At 40.8% G+C, this 20,899-nt stretch overlaps 1 protein-coding gene across 1 annotated transcript in view; it reads right to left on the bottom strand.

The window, feature by feature from the left end:
- The window catches only part of LOC137972867 (uncharacterized), a 237,670-nt gene that overhangs the window by 48,655 nt on the left and 168,116 nt on the right, over positions 1 to 20,899 (bottom strand). Inside the window, exons 114-134 of the mRNA XM_068819561.1 lie at positions 20,815 to 20,899; positions 20,413 to 20,591; positions 18,399 to 18,542; positions 17,671 to 17,812; positions 17,091 to 17,419; positions 16,278 to 16,419; positions 15,219 to 15,520; positions 14,113 to 14,254; positions 11,712 to 12,043; positions 11,036 to 11,177; positions 9,978 to 10,300; positions 9,104 to 9,245; positions 7,238 to 7,391; positions 6,669 to 6,840; positions 5,889 to 6,030; positions 5,194 to 5,513; positions 4,585 to 4,726; positions 3,467 to 3,590; positions 3,084 to 3,291; positions 1,999 to 2,140; positions 1,099 to 1,325 (exon numbers count right to left, since the gene is read on the bottom strand). The exon at positions 20,815 to 20,899 is cut by the window's right edge and continues 57 nt beyond it. Of these exons, the coding sequence (XP_068675662.1) occupies positions 1,099 to 1,325; positions 1,999 to 2,140; positions 3,084 to 3,291; positions 3,467 to 3,590; positions 4,585 to 4,726; positions 5,194 to 5,513; positions 5,889 to 6,030; positions 6,669 to 6,840; positions 7,238 to 7,391; positions 9,104 to 9,245; positions 9,978 to 10,300; positions 11,036 to 11,177; positions 11,712 to 12,043; positions 14,113 to 14,254; positions 15,219 to 15,520; positions 16,278 to 16,419; positions 17,091 to 17,419; positions 17,671 to 17,812; positions 18,399 to 18,542; positions 20,413 to 20,591; positions 20,815 to 20,899 (4,035 nt within the window). The remainder of the gene's footprint in view (positions 1 to 1,098; positions 1,326 to 1,998; positions 2,141 to 3,083; positions 3,292 to 3,466; positions 3,591 to 4,584; positions 4,727 to 5,193; positions 5,514 to 5,888; positions 6,031 to 6,668; positions 6,841 to 7,237; positions 7,392 to 9,103; positions 9,246 to 9,977; positions 10,301 to 11,035; positions 11,178 to 11,711; positions 12,044 to 14,112; positions 14,255 to 15,218; positions 15,521 to 16,277; positions 16,420 to 17,090; positions 17,420 to 17,670; positions 17,813 to 18,398; positions 18,543 to 20,412; positions 20,592 to 20,814) is intronic.

Below are 20,899 nucleotides of genomic sequence, written 5' to 3' on the forward strand. Positions count from 1 at the left end.
GTACCCATTTATACACCTGGGTGAAGAGAGGCACCGTGGGAGTAAAGTGTCTTGTCCAAGAACACAACACAATGTCCCCGGCCAGGACCCGAACCCGGACCACTCGCTCCGGAGTCGAGCACACTAACCATAAGGCCATCGCGCTTCCCGTCTTGTTATAAACAAACGTGAAGGTTTAAAGGTGGCTTTAGGTTGACAAGTGTCTTTTTTTTGTTTGTTTGTTTTGTCTTGTTATAAACAAACAAAAAAAGACACTTGTTAACCTAAAGCCACCTTTAAACCTTCACGTTTTGATTCTTAACGAAATATTAACCACCAAACATTTTGCAGTTTAAATGAAATAAGAGTATATATACATATATATTTGAAGTGCAGGTTATAGACGAAAGGTCGAAGTGATCATCGTACTTAACTACACAATTGTCCTTTTTATAGACACCTGAAAAATTAAGGTGGCTCCAACGGGATTCGAGCGCATGACCTCTGCGATGCCGATGCAATGATCCACTAACTGAACTATGAAGCCACACATTTAGGAGCAGGTCAATTTGTTGGGTTCATTTGTTGCTGTTAAAGGACTCGATGAATGTCTTGAAAGAAATGTATTTATTTGAAGCGCGGGATATAAACAAAACAAAAAAAGGTGATCCTCGATCGTCACTGGGCGATTTAAGCAATTGTCTTTTACAGTTCGTAAACATTTTACAGTTTGTGCGACAAATGTGGTTAAGAGCCCAGTTCTCTTTGGTCGAATTTCACAATTCTAAAGCTTAACTGGTAAGTCGGGTACAAATTTACAGATATATCTTACTATGCAATACGCTTTCAATATATTTAAAGCTGAGTTCTTGGAGAGGTGAAAAGGACAACGAGCCCATGCTAATGAGGACAACTTTGTAAACAAAGATTCCCCAATAATCGCGTTCAGCAAAAAATGTTACGTGAACAGTCAGTGGGTTCAACGGCTGGACATTCAGACAGATTCACAGATAGACATCCCGGATACCAATCACAATCAGACAGTCATTCGATTACCCATTCAGTAAACCCGCCAGCCCAACCCCCAAGTCAGCCAGCGAGTCAACTGAAAGCACTCACCGTTGTTCCTGCTTTGAATCCGTAAGTGTTTTCCATGAGTTCGGCGTGCGTTCCTCGCACCGTCTCCACTTTGGTAACTTTCTTGTTCACAAACCATTCAACACGTGTCAGCGTTGAGGTCTTTCGTCGGCCTCGGATGTTGAAGTTGCAGCGGAGAGCGATTCTGGAACAACTACGACCCCGTCTCATCACTGGGCGTATCACTGGACGGGAAATTACTGGATAATCTGAAGCATAGAATAATAAAGAACTAAACAAATAGCCAAATGGAAACTAAGGATTAAACAGGTTTTGGTTAAACAGTCGACCTCATCGCCTGATGAAGACCAGCCGTGTGCGGTCGAAACGTACGATTTACTGAGGGCATTTACATGCACTAGCACACGGTAAGGTCCCTTTAGCTTGTACCTGTTTCTGCCGAGGCTGTCTCCTACTACATACTGTCTTTAGAGACACCATTACCAAGCTGGCTACCTTTCCGGAGAGAATAGGATGAAGCGCAACATCGGGAACTCCGTGCCCTACTTTGCGAAGAGTTTGTGGGTTCTGTAACGTCGTCCTACAATTTATTTCATATAGAAACTGAACTCTATTAAAAACGAATTCTTCTTTTTACTCAAGAAATAAGGTGCTGGTCACGTGATCAAAACACACTCTTGTCTCCCAAGAAAGTTGAATGCATTTTAAATTTATTCTCTTGGGAGGTTTTTCGAATGATCATGGAAGAGAATAGAAAACTTAATAATTGCGATAAAAACTGGAAAAAGTCATATTTTTGAACAGATGGCCGTGCAATAACGCAGCACCTATCAATTGTTGGAGCTAAATTCCCTAGTGTGTCCACGTGGAACCCCGAAAAACAACCTTGGTCTCCAGATATATATTATGACTCTAACATACCTGTAGTGCAGCCGTACACTTCAACCCTCATACAGATATGAGAGTGCCAAGATCGCGGATTAAACCGCAAGTAACGTCCATTAACGGGCGGATCGATCGGCTGCTCTACTAAAGAGAACCTGTCAAAGTTGCCTTTCATCAGCTGCAAGGGAAACCACCGCCATTTAAAATAATTATCATTATCATGATTGTTTAGTAGTGCAGGTATGTTGACATATTTCTTTTAGTTATAATGCATGCATAACACAAGCCGTTAATAACTTAAGCCACATGCCAATCCGTAAACTGATGCCGTTTTTTTTTTAAATAATGATGGTACTACTAGCAGTGCACTAGCACTACCAATATAAATAATACTAATACTCATACTAAGTAAGTAAGTAAGTAAGCAAGCAAGCAAGCAAGCAAGCAAGCAAGCAAGTAAGTAAGTAAGTAAGTAAGTAAGTAAGTAAGTAAGTAAGTAAGTAAGTAAGTAAGTAAGTAAGTAAGTAAGTAAGTAAGTAAGTAAGTGAGTGAGTGAGTGAGTGAGTGAGTGAGTGAGTGAATAAGTAAGTAAGTAAAGTAAGGAACTTTCTTTAAGTGTTTCGTCTTCTGGCGTTTGGAGCACTAATTGGGGAACTTTAAACTGAAATCAACAATTAACGCAAATCAAATCAAATGTTGGTTTTTGAGGACGGGGGGAAACCGGAGTACCCGGAGAAAAACTTCTCGGAGCAGAGTAGTGAAACAAAAAAATCAACCCACATATGTCGCCGAGTCTGGCCACATTGGTGGGAAGCAAATGATCTCATCACTACGCCAGCCCCTCCCTTCAAATACTATACTAATTCAAACGGAGTGACAAGGTACGTATGACTGAAGAATGTACATCGATACAGTAATAAAATGAAATAAAATTTAAGAGATATCCGTAGGTGAAAGACCGCCCGTTTTCACAGCAGGTAAAGAGTTATATAATTATGCCCACGCTCCCGAAGAGATCGGCGTCTCGTAAGATGCAGAAAGTCATATAGCGCGTGGAAAGGATTGGTTTCTCTGCTATACATTTCCACAAACGAGGAATATTTTTTTCTCCTATTACGAACCTTAACTTTTCCTCCCTCCTTGATGGGTAAGAAGGTACGTCCATTCTGGCTGTAGTAAAGGTAGTAGTTCCTGACAAACTGGTTGGCGTCATACCTCCCCTGAGTAATGACTTTTGTAATTCTTGTGGGTTTCCGAAGATCAATTTGTAAATACTGATTGTGGTCGTTGCGTTTCACGCACCACGCCCCTCCAAGACTACCAACACGCCTGTCACGTGACAAAAAGTAATAATAAGACTGAGTTCTAAGTTCAAGTGCTTGATTCAACAAATGGAAGTTCACTTGTCTACCGAAGAGGAAATGAATTTCCATTTTACCGTTCGTCATGAGGTTTGCTATTAATTAAAATACGAAGTAGAAACCAGAACGCTCAAATGACTTACTTGACGTTGAGTCGAGCTCGTGCTGGAGTGAGACTCTTGTCCCACTGTGAAGAAGCTGTAATGGCACTGTTCGGAATGTGGTTACTCTGCATTCCAAGTGGCCGGAAGCACATGCGGAACATGGCTACAAAAGAAACAAAATAGGAGTGGAATACAATAATTTGTACAGATGGTTCATAGCTACCCATAAATTGCCCTGGAACCTAGCGTTCAATTTTCTAAGAATGTTGAGAGGGGTTATAAACTTTTTTAAATTTAGTTTTATGAATGGAATAGTTGGGTAGTGGAATCGCCTTCCACATGAAATCAGAAGATCACCTGCTGTTACCCACTTAAATTTGAACACTTTTAAAATTCTTGGTTGATCACTGATTTACTTACTTTCATATTTTACTCTGTGATGTAGTCTGGAAACTTCCCAGTTCTATGGTACATTGTACCATATGATTGTGGTATTAAATAGTAGATCACTGGATAATGCTATTCTAGAGTTTTGATTGGCTGAACCATTACGGTATACGAGCTATTGGACCTCGAATCATGATTGCGTTTCTAGCTTTCTGATTGGTTCACTCCATCTCGGTTAATAGTTCATATAGTACTGTATGACCTAAAATGTTAACTGATTGCGTCAAGTGTTGCTAAGCTGGTAACTGATTGGGCGTAACTTCCAAGTGTCCAATTGTTCAGAATTTACGGAAAATTACGGACAATTATTCCATTCGCGCTTGTTGGATTTGAGACTGGCTATAACTACGCTACGCTAGGCGCTAGGCTCCTCGTTGGCTGTCTATCATCTCGTATCCACGCGCGCTGGTAGAATAATTGTTAAATATACATTGTTAGTTAACTTTTGTGCTTTGTTTAATTAAGTTAAATAAATTAAATTGATTAAATTAAATTTTCTTGTTACGGTTAAAGATGATTAAGATTACCCATATGAGTTACCTTCGACTAACCGTGCCCTTTCGACGATGCTTCCAAATTAAGAAACCACAGTTTTTAATTTTCAGTGGAAGAGAATGATATTCTCGAGAATATCGATTTGCTAATGACTGTCAAAAGGCTGACGACCGGATTAAGAATTCAACGACGAAAAGTTGGTCTCTTTTCCTTACCTTGATTGCAGCCGTAAAGTTCAATTCTCATAGCTATGAAACTGTGCCACTGTTTTGGATAAAACCGGACATAGCGGCCACGGAAACTGGGGTACAGACGATTGAAAACCACAGTGTATCTATCACTGTTTCCAGGGAACATCTAAGACAAAGAAAAAACGTTTAAGAAAGAGTCCATAATTTCCGATTGACCATAACTTTCAAATCGTTGAGAATTGGAATATCTGGTAGCAGAGAGAGACAGAGAGAGAGAGGTTGTAAAATTCGATTCTCCTGATACAAACACTATTTTTTTTCTTTTTTTTTATTTCGAACAAATTCGAGGTTCTCTTTAACAAATTCGAGGTTCTCTTTAAAAGAAAAGAGTTTTGACGGTGTGCGGCTGAAGTTGTAGCATTGTCACATGCAGTGATGCATGATGGTATAGTAGGTACACGTGCGAACGGTGAGCGAAATATTATGAAACTTGTTAGTCCTAAGAAATAAAGCGTGGAGCTGTATCGAACGGCTGAGTATCTCTAGAAAAGTTATCTTTTTTATCTTCAAGATTGTCATTACAAAGTAAATAAAATGCGATAACTCAAGAAATAAAACGCAGTCATTTCCAACCTGGACCTTTTTCTTGATGCTGTAAAACGTGAACTTGCTGCCACCTTTACTGTAACTTATCTCGTATTTCTTGACCCATTGGTTGGCCTCGTATCGACCTTGCGTTGCCACGGCAACGATCCTTGAAATTTGACCGAGGTCAACCTGCATATATTGGAACACGTTGCTAGAACGCGGAATCCATCCGCCTGAGCCACCACTGTTGAGCAGATTCAGTCGAGCTCTCCACGGGCCGTGTCGTGCATCCCACATGGATGAGGCTTTGAAGTTGTACTTTGGAAGGCGCCCGTCTTCGAAACCCAATGGCGCCCCACATGCGCCTGCCAGAGTGAAGAGAAAATGAACAGATAAAAGAACATAAATCGAAGGGAAAGAAAACATGTATCAGCCGCAACGGTTTAAACTGCAATGTAAGGATACAGTATGAAAGACGCAAGTGTCCCAAGCTACACTAAATGTCTTCAGACTGTTCATGTCTGCGCGGCATGCAACAAATCAATGCGGTAAATTGGCGCTGTTTACAGTGCAGTGCAATAATTTGCTTTCCGTTTCATTGGCTATTGGCGCATTGGCTCATTTCATTACTAGCACCTGCTGTAATCCGCTGAAGTAAATACTTTGATTTTGGCTTGATGACAATCAACTGAAAATAGTTTTATAAGAACTCCATTAAAAATAAAAAACACCTAGTTTACCTAAAGCACAGCCAAATACTTCGACCCTCATAGCGATGTGGCTTCTCCAAGACCATGGGTGGAATCGCAGGAATCGAGCTCTGATTGACGGGATAACGGAATTGTACACTACAGTGGTTCTGTCACGGTTGCCAGGGAAATACTGCAAAAAAAAGTTCAATACAATAATTTATTTCCCCTTCCTATAACTCACTGTAGCGGGCGTGAAGATTCGACCATGAACGAGTCTGTGCTGAACGTTATGATAAGCAACCGGAAGTTATATGTATCAGTTGATAGAAATTTCTAAGATTTCCTTCGGGGTGAGTTCAAGAGAATGTCGTGGTGACAGGTGAGTGCTGAGGTAAAAAAAAAAAAAAAACTCTCGCGTAGTTCAAGGCGAGAACCTCAGTTCCATCCGCCAGTTTATTGCATGAATTATCCTGAGTGTATAATTCATGCAATGATGACGAAAGTGAGTCTCAAGATTGGTTTAAACGGATTTCAGACAAATATTGCATTGAGGATTCCAAGAGTCGCCAATTTCTTGTTCACTCGCTGAAATGTTCTTTTCCGCTCTCGACGCTTGGGAAAAAAGTAAATTCTCCGACACAAAGGATACGAATCTAAAAGCTCTTGTTTTTACTCCTGCTGCATAAATTAAACGACGCTTTGAAATCGAAACAGTGAAAGAGAGAGAAAGAAGCAATTTTCTGTGGCAATTTCTTGTCTACCGTTTCTTGTCCACCGTCAGAACTATCTTCCGTTGCATTAAGTCACGAACAACACTTAATTTCTTACCTTATCTCTTGAATTCTGCCTGTACTTCGCAAAGTGTATTCCGTCAACACTGGACGATAAGTAATATGTAGTCACCCAGTAATTGGACAACGCACTGCCTTGTGTGCCAACTCGGATAATCTTGCATAACCGGCCGAGGTCGATTTGAAGCCACTGATAACGATTATTGTGCCTAAAAATAGTAAATGTGAGTTGCAGCAAAATTAAACTTAAATCCCGACTTAAAATGTACTTTACATACGTTAGCAATAATTTTCCGATGAACATCTTTCTTTCCTTTGCGTTGCCCCTGTTTTCTATGCCATCTGCTCGCTAGAAATTGTTCAGGGATCTTGCGACGACTTCGGCCTTATATCGTTCGGGGTTATTTCCAAGTATTTCATTGGGTTTCACAGCCAACTCCGTGTTGGGAATAAAACAGTCACTGTCTGTCTGTCTTGAATACCACCTGGGGCCGGTTTACAAGCCCTTGGGCACAGCTTTCCCCAATCCAGACCTCCACGCCGGTTAATAACATATAACTATGAGTGTCAAAACATATCAAAGTTTGATCTATGTCTTCTCTTTACCTTGCAAACCACGCGCCATAGTATTTGCCCATGCGCCGTCCGTTCAGCCTTGCTAAGAAAGGAGCGCGATATTTATCCAACATTGATGAAGCAGTAATGGCGGTGTTCGTGATAACCCCACTCATCATACCCAGTGGTCTATTGCACATGTGTCCTGTACGAAACAACAACCAAAAACGTGCGTTTCTTAAGAATTCACCAAAGCTTCAGAGTGCAGGACTTTGTTTTTAAAGAACTTTCGGTTTTGGTTTGAGCAGGTTGAGAAAAATGAAGCTGCGCGACTTGAGAGATAACAAACATGTTCTATGCATACCTTGATGTAGTTTGGTCGTCCTGTGAACAGGATTTCGCCCTGAAAAGGACTGTCGTTTATGACTGACGCTTCGACAACCTGAGAGGAAGTCATCTTCAAAGTCAAGTGACTTCCTGTCTATACGTCTGTTGAAACGTCAGTTATCAACAACAATCTGAGGACTGAATTCACCCAGAAGCTCAAATTCCACCAAGGTATGTAATTCCTGGGTTCGAAACTCTTTCTATAAGTTTCACACCACTTTGTGTAGACATCATACGAGCATGAATTTCATTATGCGTCAGTATAAAATAGCCCTCAAAGGTTCTTTATATCGAAGACAGATTATCATGCACGATCTCTTCAAAGCTTCTACACCACTACACAGTAATTTAATTTTAAAATGGCATGTAAGTCGTTCATAATGTCTATGTTGATTTGTCCGCTGGTTAAAAAAAGTCCTTTATGCAAGTTATTGAAACCATTTTTCTTCCATTGACCTTATTCATAAATGGACCTTATTCATAAATGACCTTATTCATAAATAGACCTTATTCATAAATGGCGGTCAATTTACAATTCTTTTGTCGAAGTGCAAATTAGCCTACCAAGCCTCGACACCATACAGTGAATTGAAAAGAATTCTTGCTCTAAAATGAGGCTTGGTAGGGTAATTTGCACGTGGACAAAAGAACTATAAATGTGACCCCCATTTATGAATAAGGTCTATTAAAGGCGAAGTTCACTCCAAAATGACAATCTTTTTTTTTTATCGATTAATAGAAAGTTCATGAGGAGAACAGCTTTTAAGCAAATTTTCAATCTTGAAATAGCTTTATAACCTTGTGAAATCCTTGTTACAAATACACACTTGCAGGTCGCCATCTTGGATTATACGTAACGTCATTGAGCTCAACCTAAAGTTTTGCGGGAAGCTTGAACCACCAAAGCTGTTGGGATCCAGTCATGCCTTTTCCTTTCAGCAAAATAAATTGCTCAAATAGATCAGATGGACGAAACACTGTTCATGTTGTTCACATTTCCGAGAGAAAAGTGGGATCATTGATATCACGTATAATCCAAGATGGCGGCCTGCATGTGTGTATTTTTAACAAGGATTTCACAAGGTGAGAACGCTATTTCAAGATTGAAATTTTGGTTAAAAGCTGATCTCCTCATGAACTTTCTATTAATCGATAAAAAAGTATTGTCATTTCGGAGTGAACTTCTCCTTTAAAGTTATTGTGGTGCTAGAGTTACTTCGAAGGATTGAAATTGTCCCTGTTTTCAAAGGTTACTCAATTTAGCGTGATTTTAGTCCACGCCGTAATTGCGCAGAGTTGCAGCGACCTCGGGAAAGCAGTTTTAATAATGGGACCGTTTTGTAATTGAAAATTCGTCGCAATGTTTCGTGCCTACGTAACACGGGGATATCAAAACGAAGTTTAAAACTTAAAGTAAAGCTGCTTGAAACTTTAACTCCGATTAAATATTTGAAAATTAGTCAGTCCTGAAAGCCTAGCCTATTTGCTGTTCTGTCTAGTGTTTCATTGGTGTAATTTAATTCTCATTACCTCTGCTGCAACCGTACAACTCCATCCTCATGGAGATGTGACCATACCATGTTCTGGGGTAGAGTCTTACAAACCGGGCGCGGATCGGTGAGAGGAAACGGTTCATCACTATTATCTGCCTCTCGGAGTTTCCTTGGAAGACCTACAAAATGGAAAAGGAGATTCAACAGATGCACGAGGAAAAAAAAAACTCCGACCATACACGGGGTAAAACTCAGAAATTTCTAAGAGACACCACTCTTAAAACCGACAACTCTTTTAAAAGGACCAGCAATGCTTGGTGCCCAGGAAGCGTTTTTCCATGTTTCTTTGACTCATCTCCATCTAAAGGGGTCAAGTCTGTTTGGCGGACACGTGATAGTGGACTCACGGATGTTGCCTTAGAGAACTGTGCACTTGATTATGCAAGGGCTTACTTTCTTAGATCAATTTTCTAACTCGGAACTTCTCGCTTAAGCAAAGAAATTCATTCTCCCTTTCATTTGGACAATGACAAAGTAACACCATCAGCATAGGAAAAGAGCATAGGAAAAAAATGAAGCCCGCAATCCCTCGGGACTTAACATGGCCGCCGTGTGATTAAGGCGAATCAAGGCTTAAAACTTGGGTTACTTTGTGTTTGGTTAACATAGTTTTGAAATCTGAAGGAAAAAAAGATTTGATTTTTTGATCATAGTACCACTTTTAAAAAACTCCCTAGATATTCAAATTGCAATTGTAGCCTCACTGTGACAAATTCCTTAACTAGGGGTTGTTTTAGGGGTTGGACTTGCAAACTTTTGTAATGCTTGAGCTCAAGCCGTAACCATGACAGGTCTAATCACTACTTCTTAAAATGGCCTAGAGAAACCTAGACTTTAAAAATCACCCATACCCTTGTACGTCCTCCTTCTTTGTAGATCTTAAAGTGGAACCCATTCATCCCATAACGAATCGTGTAACTCGACACCCATTGGTTGGCATCGTATCTTCCTTGTGTCGCGCATTTGATGATGATTGCCCGGTTACCAAGGTCCACCTGGAACCACTGGTGTTTGTTATTGTGCTTCGCGATCCAGGAGCCGAATTTAGCGCCACTGCGCATGGAATTCAGCCTGCCTTGGTAAGCTGCGTAATTGGTGTGGTAGATGGACGAAGCTGTTAAAGCGACATCAGGTAAGCGGCCGTCTTCCATGCCAAGAGGGATATCACAGCGCTCTGAAAGAAAAGACAGATATCGTGATGAAAACGGACTTGCTCAAATGGCAAAAGAGGGTGGCGTTGGCATTATATGTTTACGTCAAGCGTCCCAAGTACTTTTCAAGATTAAAACATAGCCTGCAGGAAAAGAACCTTTTAAGCTAAAGTGCGATTTCAGTCACAAGAGAATAAGAGAGGGTGTGTTTCATGAAAGTTAAGACTGCAATCCAGAGACCATCACTTGTTAAATTTATTCGATTAAATGCCATGATTTTATTCTTAGATTATTGCAGACATTGCTGTGTGGTCGGATACTCGTATCAATTGGGTAAGGAGAAGGAGAAATTCAAGAAATTTCAGGATTTGGGAAGATCTAGAGAGGCTGACCGGTTATGGCATGTTAGAGTGTATGTAGTGCCAGAGGTTGTTGATGGCTGTGGGATGAAGACTGACAACTTGGGAATTTTTTCTGGGCAGTATTGAGGTGACAGCAAACCGTGATTAAGTTATTGCAGAAAGCTGCACTACTAAGGACTGTTCGAATTGCGAGGAGAACACTTGAGGCTTAAGGCTGTGGGGCACAGCCCGGTCTCAAGAGATGCAAAACCAGAGGTTATCCAACTGTGAAATAATAATAATAATAACAATAATAATAATAATAATAATAATAATAATAATAATAATAATGGCAACAACAACGATAGCAATAACAATAATAGAAAAAGGAAGACAAAGTGAATGCTATTTCCTCACCTGGAGTGCAGCCGTGTAATTCTGCTCTAAAGGATATGTGCCGATACCAGCCACGTGGGTGAATACGGACACAACGCGTTACGATTGGCGGAGTAAGTGTCCTGGTGACAACTGATACCCCGTCGTAGTTTCCTGTGAAGTACTACGAGATAAAATACATTATATTAGGACTCAACTAGTGAATATGATATGGTAAGAGAGCGAATCCATACTAACTGGGAATGGCGTGTCGTGCCAAGCAATCTGACGCAAAAACGCGTGTGCTTAAGCTCCCTATTATATCTCTCGTATGGTAGGCACGCTATGATTGGCTTATTAACGTATTCTAAAGTAGTTTCTAGCAAGTTGTTCATGTTGTTTATTTGAAATAAACTTGAAATTGTTTGAATCTTGTTTTAATCTTGTTTGAATCTTGCAAGTAACTATTTCAAAAAGCCAATAAGATTCATTTGTTTTTGGGATTTTCGGACGCATACCAATCATTTGTTGCAGTTGGCCGTTCCGTTTGACTTCCAACTAGTTTCCTGCTTCAAGCGCCTAATTACCTCAAAAATATTATACCTTCCTTAGTAACCTCGTTTTCTCTTTCCGTACCGTAAGTTACGGATCCTCGTTTTCAAGGGAAAAACACTCGGTCAATAACAGTACAAACCGAGAAAACAAAGCACGTGCGTACCTTCAAACGATCCTTTTCCTTGTAAGGCACAAAATGCACACAGTCGATGCTGTGTGAAATAGTATAACGAGTAACCCATTGCTTAACAATTTTTCTTCCTTGGGTGGACACCATAGTTATCTTGAGGATGCGACGAAGATCAAATTGTATCCATTGATTTTGATTATTGTGACGGGCTGCCCAGCCTCCCATATTTCGACCCCTGCGCACGCGCTTTAGCCTTCCAAAATAAGGCTGGTGGTATTTGTCCCATATAGACGAGGCAGTAATCTGAGCGTCTTTTACGCCACCGCTCTGTATACCAAGCGGATAGCTGCAGAGTCTTGTGAGTTCTAGAACAAAGAAAAAAACAACATGTTGCACCTCGTTGACTTGAACTTTGTTCCTTAATTCCGTGAAGGGATAACAACGTTGAGTATAGATCAATGAAACCAACAGAGAAAGAAGGAGGTACATCCTATTGACGAAGCATAACGGGCCTGTTGGAGCCTGTTTCTGGAAAGTCCCGCTAGGTTTCTGGACCCGAAAGCCAATTGTGAAACTACGATCTGCTCATTTTAGAAAGGTGGTCTTTCAACAGGTTTAGCAGACCAGAAGAAACAACATAATTGCGAAGTTTCTTGCCTAAAAAAAGACTAGGTCTGAAGATAGAGAGAGAGACAAGGTCTCCGAAAAAGGGCCAAAAAGTTTCCGAAGTGCCTCGTTCCAAACCTCAACTCCGACAGAACAAAAAAAGCATGAACTGAAGGAAGAAATTTTTAAATTCAAGTTTGCTTGAAAAGAAACTTAAAGGAAGGATTCAAGGAAACAGTTGTGAGTCTTAGAAACAAAAATTTAACCATAAACGTTATAAAGTGAACTTAAATGTGAAATGCCATTTACAGTTTTTACTTAAACAAGAAGTTTTGCTATAAAGGGGGTTAGTTCTATGTATAAGGTGACATTTAAACGCAGTCCGCAAATAAATTATAACCTTTAGATGTAAAACCTGTAATCCGCTAGAAACATAATAAAGTGGTCACGTTTTCAATTGTGTGTTCCTTAATTATTGTAGAAAACCCTCTATCGCCAGTATTCTGACGGTAATATGCTGTCTTACATGCTTATTTGCCCTTTTCTGAGCGGAATTTGCATAATTGGAAAAGGACGATTTCGTTTGGAACGCCTTAACGGTTTTTAAAGAAAGTGTTTGCATGTAGCCGAAATAGCTTATTCTCAGAAAAGCTTATTTTATTTCGCATTTACAGGGCGCAGCTATCTTGACTACTATTAAATGAACGAAATGATGTATGAAAGGACTCCTAAAGTGCCGATATGAAATCAAGTGAAGCTTTGATCCTCGCAGTTATGAACGTAATTTTAGCAATTGCGTAGAAAAGCCTGAACATTTCAGGACTTCAAAGGGGTTTGAACCCGTGACCTCGCGATACCGGTGCGACGCTCTAACCAAATGAGCTATGAAGCCACTGACGTTGGGAGCTGGTCATTTGTGGGTTCTAATGTTCCCGTGAGGAATAAATCAACGATGAAATGTTATATGAAATGGATCATATATGAACTGCGGATATGAAATCAAGTGAAGCTATGATCCTCGCAGTTATGAACGTAATTTTAGCAATTGCGTAGAAAAGCCTGAAAAATTCAGGACTTTAAAGGGGTTTGAGCCCGTTACCTCGCGACGCCAGTGAGACGCTCTAACCAACTGAGCAATGAGGCCGCAGATGTTGGGAGCTGATCATTTGTGGGTTCAAATGTTCCCGTGATGAATGAATCAATGAACGAATAGTGATGAATGAAAGGACTCGTATATTGAACTGCGGGTTCAAACCCCGTTGAAGCCCTGAAATTTTCAAGCTTCTCTACGCAATTGCTCAGATTGCGTTTATAACTGCAGCGATTTTCAATTGAGTGTCGAAAGTAATTAGCGAATTGCTTTAGTTTATGATTATTTCACTCAGTGATTGGTTCAAAGTTCTCGCGCCACTTTTTAAACCAATCAAAAGTGAAACCAAAACCAATCATGGCTCGCGCGTGCACATTTTCCCGCGCTTTGTGTCGGCTACGTGTAATTACTTCGCGTTTTGATTGGTTTACCGGATTTTCTCCGTCCTTTTTGATTGGCCAAAGTAATTACTTTGGTTTTGGTTTTGGTTTTACGACACTCAATTGAAAAACGCTCTAGCTTCACTTGATTTGAACACTATTACAGTTATTATCCGAAAGATAGTTGTGTAAGAATAGGGCGACCTTTAATTAATACATCACAACCATTCAAGATGGTGGCGACTGGGAAATGTGAAAGAAAAAATACACGATCAAGATTTTAAAAGATTGACATAAGTCACACTTTAGCAAAAAGACTTCAAACAAATCAGATCCTTAATAAAGTAGTAGGGTGTACCTTTCTGGCATCCATAGAGCTCAACTCTCATCGAGATATGGCTTCTCCAGGCTTTGGGGTGGAAACGGACATACTGGGCTGTGAATGGTGCAAGTAACGTGTACGATACAATGGTATTTCTGTCTGAATTACCACGGAACATCTACAGAAACAGAGGAAAAAACATCAGTGAAGGATTAATTAAGCATTCAAAAGAAAGTCCACGTTAAAATATGGTATTTTGAAAATGGGACTTGAATACGCGAAATACAATGCTTGTATATGGATTCCAAAGCTTGTGCAACGTCTGAACACATTTCAAACCACAACGGATAAGTCGGAAAAAAATGTCTCACTTTGATGAACATGCAACCATCAATGTTTGAAGGTGTAATGCGTAAAGGACAACTGAAAAATTAGAGCCGGTCCTAGACAGGATTCGAACCTACGACATTCCGTTATATCTCCGCGAATAGTACATGAATTGTAAAGCATGGTTCACGTCTCTGTTCAGATTTTTGAAAAAATGCTATTATACGATATAAAATATGTAAAAAATAAAAAAAAACTTTATGAAGGCATTTCCGTAACTCTGGACAGATTGGAAGGAATATTTACAGACAAACTGAAAAACACAATCAAACATGTTTTATTTCAACGAGTGACATCAAGTTGAGAGATTTTAAACAACGTCAGAAAACCTCGGTTTAAGTAAACCACGGTTAGTTAAACTAGTTTAGTCGGGGTGAACTCGTCAACAGTCACTCAGACGCAGCTAAGGATGTTTCAAGGTGTAATACTCCTGTGGGAAGGATGAAAAACTAGTTGCCTAGCGACGGGCGAAAGGACTGACAAATCGGACCTTGGCAGGATTCGAACCTTGCTGGGGCCTACGAAACAATGATCGGATGCTCTCAGTACCCATTGAGATATAAGACAATCAACCTTGTTCCCCACGAATTATTGTAGCTCAATGGGTAGAGCACCCGACCGGTGTTACGGGGATCCTAGGTTCGGACCCTTCTACTTAGGACTCTGATTTTCAGTCACTTGTCCTTTCTCCCGTCGCCTAGCAACTAGCCTATCGGTCATCCAAACCTCGAGCAATTTGGATATCATTGACTTACTCTTATCTTTCTCTTTTCTCTATAAGCTTTAAAGCTCATTCCATTTCCGTACGACAGCACATATCGCGTGACCCATTGATGTGCATCCCTTCTGCCCTGTGTTGCGATACCCGTCAAACGCGCGAGATTTCCCAAATATATCTGAAGCCATTGACGAGCGTTATTCACGCGCGAGCTCCACGAACGGATAGAATTGATCCTTCCAAGCCATGGCGCCAAGTTGTGGTTGGCAAAAGATGACGCGCTTAGAGCTCCGTCTAAAATTCGTTTGTCTTCCAAGCCAAGCGGAAGAGAACAGCGTCCTGTGGAATTTAACAAAAAAAAGTTGAATCAGATCTTGCAGAGTCCAAAACTGCTCCAACAGACCACAAGACGCCTATTCTCGAACCACTCTTCGATAGCGCGTTTACAAGGAGCTAGACATAAAAAGATGCGACGGAACCGCAGGTGCATGTGGTCCTAATCGGTGCCGTGACGGAGCGGACAAAACCTTCACTGTTTCTTTACAAAATGTAACGAAACCGTATTAATTTATTTTGCTATATCGAGTAAGCAAGCCCTTTAATGAGAGCGATAGGCTGGAGCCGATGAACTTCAATGAGAATGGACTGTTTTTCTCGCAATACACTCCCTACAACGAAAACATGACCCTTCAATACGGACGTACACGGAGAAATAATAGAGGCCTTTTGAAAGAGCCAATAATAGTGCTCTCTGCTCTATGAGTGATCCAAATCAGGAGACTTCCTGGTATAAAAAAGCGTACAACAGGGACTTTCGCAACCCTTGACCTGGTGAGCGGCCACCAAAGGGGAATAAACATTTCGCGGAGAGAGAAACTTTGGATCGTGTGACACTCTGTACCAAAACCAACACAAACGCGCAACCCAGGTGCTGCCCAGAGCACTGTAGTAGTAGTAGTAGTAGTAGTAGTAGTAGTAGTAGTAGTAGTAGTAGTAGTAGTGAGAAGTCGTAATGGCGCTTAATAATTCTTCTACAACTTAGGATATACCCGAGAAGCAAGCGATCTAAAATTCCCAAGATACATGATCTATTTACCAGATGGGCAGCCGTTGAGTTCAACTCTCATCGAGATCCACCGGTGCCAGTTCTTTGGAAGGAACCGAAGGATTCTGGCTCGAGGCATTGGGAAAAGCCGGTGCATAACAATGCCGTCTCTGTTGCGATTTCCAGGGAAATACTGAAAGAGAATAAAGTAATGAACCCATTAATGAAAGGGGAGAGCCAAGTTTTTTAAGCGGATATATAATGATGATAATGATAACAATGACCATGACCATGACGATGAGGATGACAATGACACGACGACATCGCTAACGATAGCGATAACGATCACGTTCACGTTCACGTTCACGTTCACGACCACGATAATGTTGATGATGATTTTCATGATAATGATAATAATAATAATAAAAATAATAATAATAATAATAATAATAATAATAATAATAATAATAATAATAACAACAACGACAACTTTGGTTTCAAGCTTAAATAGCCTAACAAAAGTGCACTAGTAAATGAGGTAACTTCAAATCAAACCAAATAGATGCAGATAGACGAAAAAGGTCTGAGAAAAAAGCCCTCGGAGCTAACTAAAAAGTCAACAATTTCAAACCCAGTGATTATGCCGAGCCCAGAGGTAGAACCCAGTACACATTAGTTGGTTAGTAATCTCACCACTGCACAAATCCTGCTTTCAGGGTAAGCCCCGATTTCCCTGTTGTGGAGCCAGCAGGTTCCTATGGTAACCGGTCTAGCCCTAATCCTACCTAGAACAACTCGATCCACGTGTCACTGAAAAGCGGCTACCATGATGAAAGGCAACGCCATTTTGTGAACTCAACTTACATATACATTCCCTTGTGACCAGTAAGTGGTGAAGTGTGCTCCGTCAAGACTGTATTCAATCAGATAACGTGTTACCCACTGATTGGTATTATCGTTTCTTCCTTGAGTAGTGACACTTGTAAGCTTCATGGGTATCTTCAAGTCGATCTGTAACCACTGATAGGCGTTGACACTACCTGCCGCCCATGCTCCGATCTTTTTCCCAGAGGGCTTTTGGTTGAGTCGGCCAAGTTGTGCGGCGTGGTTACTATCTGCTTCGGAGGATGCGCTGATCTGTGTGCCGCGTATCTTACCGTTTTCTATTCCAATCGGTCGATTACATCGTGGACCTACAGATTGCAAAGGCAGGATAAATTATTAGAAAAAAAAAATTACAACGAAGGTCAGTTCGGCAGCCAGTCAGTCAGCGAGCCAAGTCTGCGAGTCAACAAGTCCGTAGATTAGCTAGCCAAGCATCTATCCACTCAACCAGTAAGGCTGTCAGCCAGTCAGTTTGTCTGTCCGTCTTCCATCCAACTAGACAGTCGCTTGGTCAGACAAACAGACCGGCAGACATTCAAAACCTTTCAATGTTGCTTACCAATAATGCATCCATAGAACTCCACTCTCATCGACATCCATCCATGATAGCAAACCGGGTGCAGACGGATAAAACGGGCGATTATTCGTCGGTTGAAGGTGTGTGTTACTACAATATAGCGGTCAGAATTGCCTCCATACAACTAAAAATAGAAACATTTATCGATTCAAAAGCTGGAAGACAAGGGAAGACTCCCGTTTTGCCAAACGGTAGAGAATGAAGTGATTACTAATTTAAGATAAAAGGCATTGAGCAATCGCTAAAATGGTATGGCCAAGAATAAAGCGCAACCAATGTTTACCCTACTCAAAGAATCCATAATAGAGAGATTAACGGCGAACGTAATTTGCGTACTAGGCAAAACTTGAAGAAAATTGTTTGATTTTAGTTGATTCCATGCCTGTTAGTTACATATATTGTGCAGCCTCTCAAAGGAGAGAGAAAATTTAAAATGAGAAAAAATTCATGATTTTATAAGAAGCAGCAATCTACCGTTTGCCATTTCACGTACACAAAATGATTAACCTCCCAATTATCCGTTATCCGTTATCCGTTGTATCCTATATATATCCGTTACATTCTAAGCCAAAGGTTAGGGGTTCCAAGGTTATCTGTTACACGAAGAAGAACGTAAGAAAAAACAAATAAGCGGGACATTGGTTCCAAGATCTTTGTCACGAGCAAATGTAGCTCACTCACTCCAGTTACTGTAAAAGCAAGGACCATACCTTAACAACTCCTCTCTCTTTGTAATAATAATAGTTGGAGCCATCTTTGCTAAACGTGATTTTATAACTCTTGACCCACTGATCTGCATCATATCTGCCTTGAGTGGCAACTCCTGTTATACTTGCTAAGGCCTCAAAATCAATCTAAGTGGAGAAGAGATTTGCATTGTCAGCCATGGGATCAGTGCATATAGATCACTTGACATTATGCCATGGCGGCCATGTTGAGTATCATTGCAAAATTCATATTGGGACATATCAAGAGAAAATGAGGGGACAGAGAAGGAGGCTCCCGGTCCAGCCCTTGGGATATGTCAAGTCCACGAAAGTTATTTTTAGACGAGCGGAAGTCTTCCGAGACGTCCGCATGCAGGCCAACCTCGGTCCGATGTTTGAAAGAAAATATATATTCATCAGCCTTCCACGTGCGCCATCATTTTCTCTTTTCACTAAGAACCTGAGAGCGAGGCAAGACTGCATGCGGACGTCTCAAAAGATAGACTTCCGCTAGAACAAAGACTTCCGCTCGTCTAAAAATAACTTTCGTGGACATAACATATCCCGGCCAACGCCTTGAGCCTCCCTCTCTGTCCCCTCATTTTCTCTTGGACATATATTGTCCAGAAATGGAAGGAAAGGGTCATGAAGTGTGTCCCCTTGTTCTTCTCCCCCACTTCAACATAACGCTAACCCTAACACTTACCTTCCTGTTGGAAATATGTAGGAAATGTTTGGACTTAAGTAAAGTGCCTACTATTGTCATTGCGCAAACATTCTGCGCATCTCAAGATACTCGGATTTCCTATGTGTGGTGCTTATTAATACAGGGATATTTTTGCGCGGTTTAAAAATATGCGGAGAAAGCAGAACTTAGCAAGTGCTCTCGGTATCCAAAAAGAAAACTGGAGGTAACCACGCATTTTTCAGAGATAATTAAGCTTCAATTTGGAAAAAAACGCCATACATTGCTTTGTATTTTAAAGCATGTTACAAATATTGTTGATTAATTATCTTCGAAAATGCGTAATTACGCCCAATTTTCTTTTTGGATTTAAATAACACGTTTTAAGATCTGCTTTTCCCGCATATTCAGTAAGCCGCGCAAAAATACCTTTGAATTAGTAGGCTCCATCCTTAGAGTGGTTTTCAATTGAGTATTGAAAGTAATTAGCGAATTGCTTTGGTTTTGCATCACTTCATTCAGTGATTGGTTCAAAGTTCTCGTGCCACATTTTCAACCAATCAGAAGTGAAACCAAAACCAAACGTGGCTCGTGCGTGCACTTTTTCCCGCGCGTTGTGCGGCTACGTGTAATTACTTCGAGTTTCGATTGGTTTACTGGATTGTCTCCGTCCTTTTTGATTGGCCAAAGTAATTACTTTGGTTTTGGTTTTACGACACTCGATTAAAACTTGCTTTAAAGGAACACTTCGTGTTAGATATAAGAATGGGCCGTACATCTAATTACTTGCATTTCTGGGGCACGTTTCTCGAAAGTCGCGAAACTTTACGGGCCATCTTTGGGTGTCACAATTCCTTTTGTATCTCAAGAACGGAGAGGATTTAAGTTGTCAAACTTCACAATCATTTTTCTTTTTGTTTCCTTGAAAACATGTTAAAATATCGGCTTGCCAAAACAAGCGACTGGAAGTTTCACAAATGGTTTTTCGGGCCTGAAAAGTTCTCGGGATGAATATCGTGGTTCTATAAGGCAACATCCATTGTTTAGGGCAACCTATCCGAGAAGAGAACTTTTCAACGAACAAAATCGTTGGCAGAAAGAAATAGAGCATAGTATTCTCTGTTTAATTGCATGACTCTGGAATGTTGCATTCGTAGCTGGCTTGATTAACACCTCGTGCAAAAAGTGCGAGAGGCGGGCTGAGAAAAAGACAATTAGACTCGTTACAATTCACTCGCTGCAAAGACTAGTCACCATTCTCTCGCGACTCCGCCGCTTCTTTCACTAATCTCGCAAGCTTCCCCGGTTACCTTGACTCCTCTGGTCACTAACCTGTAACCACTGCCTCTGATTATTGGTGCGTGCACACCAGGACCCGCCCAGTCTGGAAACTCTCCTTTGGTGTAAGCGAGCATTCCACGGGCCACAGTAGAAACTGTGATACGAGGAAGCTGTCATCAGAGGATTGGGTATGCGACGATCAGCGACACCGAGTGGCATGCTACAACGATCTGCGAAAGAAATGGTCCAATATGAACGCCTTAAAAAAGTCTTCTGCTGCATAACCTTACTGACCAGACCTTACTGACCCCGGCTTAGCTAATCAGGATCCATAACATTTGCCCGTGACATGAAAAATTTCCCCTTTCCATCATTAGCTAATGTACATTCGTAGATTTTAAAACTGCGCTAAATAATTCCTAATTTGTAATTGCAAACAATATTAAAACTCACTTTCTGGACATCCGTAAAGTTCAAGCCTCAATGCAATGGTGCTATACCAGCCTTTGGGAAGAACACGGAAATAACTGCATTTGAT

Source organism: Montipora foliosa, chromosome 10 (assembly GCF_036669935.1).
Source record: "Montipora foliosa isolate CH-2021 chromosome 10, ASM3666993v2, whole genome shotgun sequence".
Lineage (NCBI taxonomy): Eukaryota > Metazoa > Cnidaria > Anthozoa > Scleractinia > Acroporidae > Montipora > Montipora foliosa.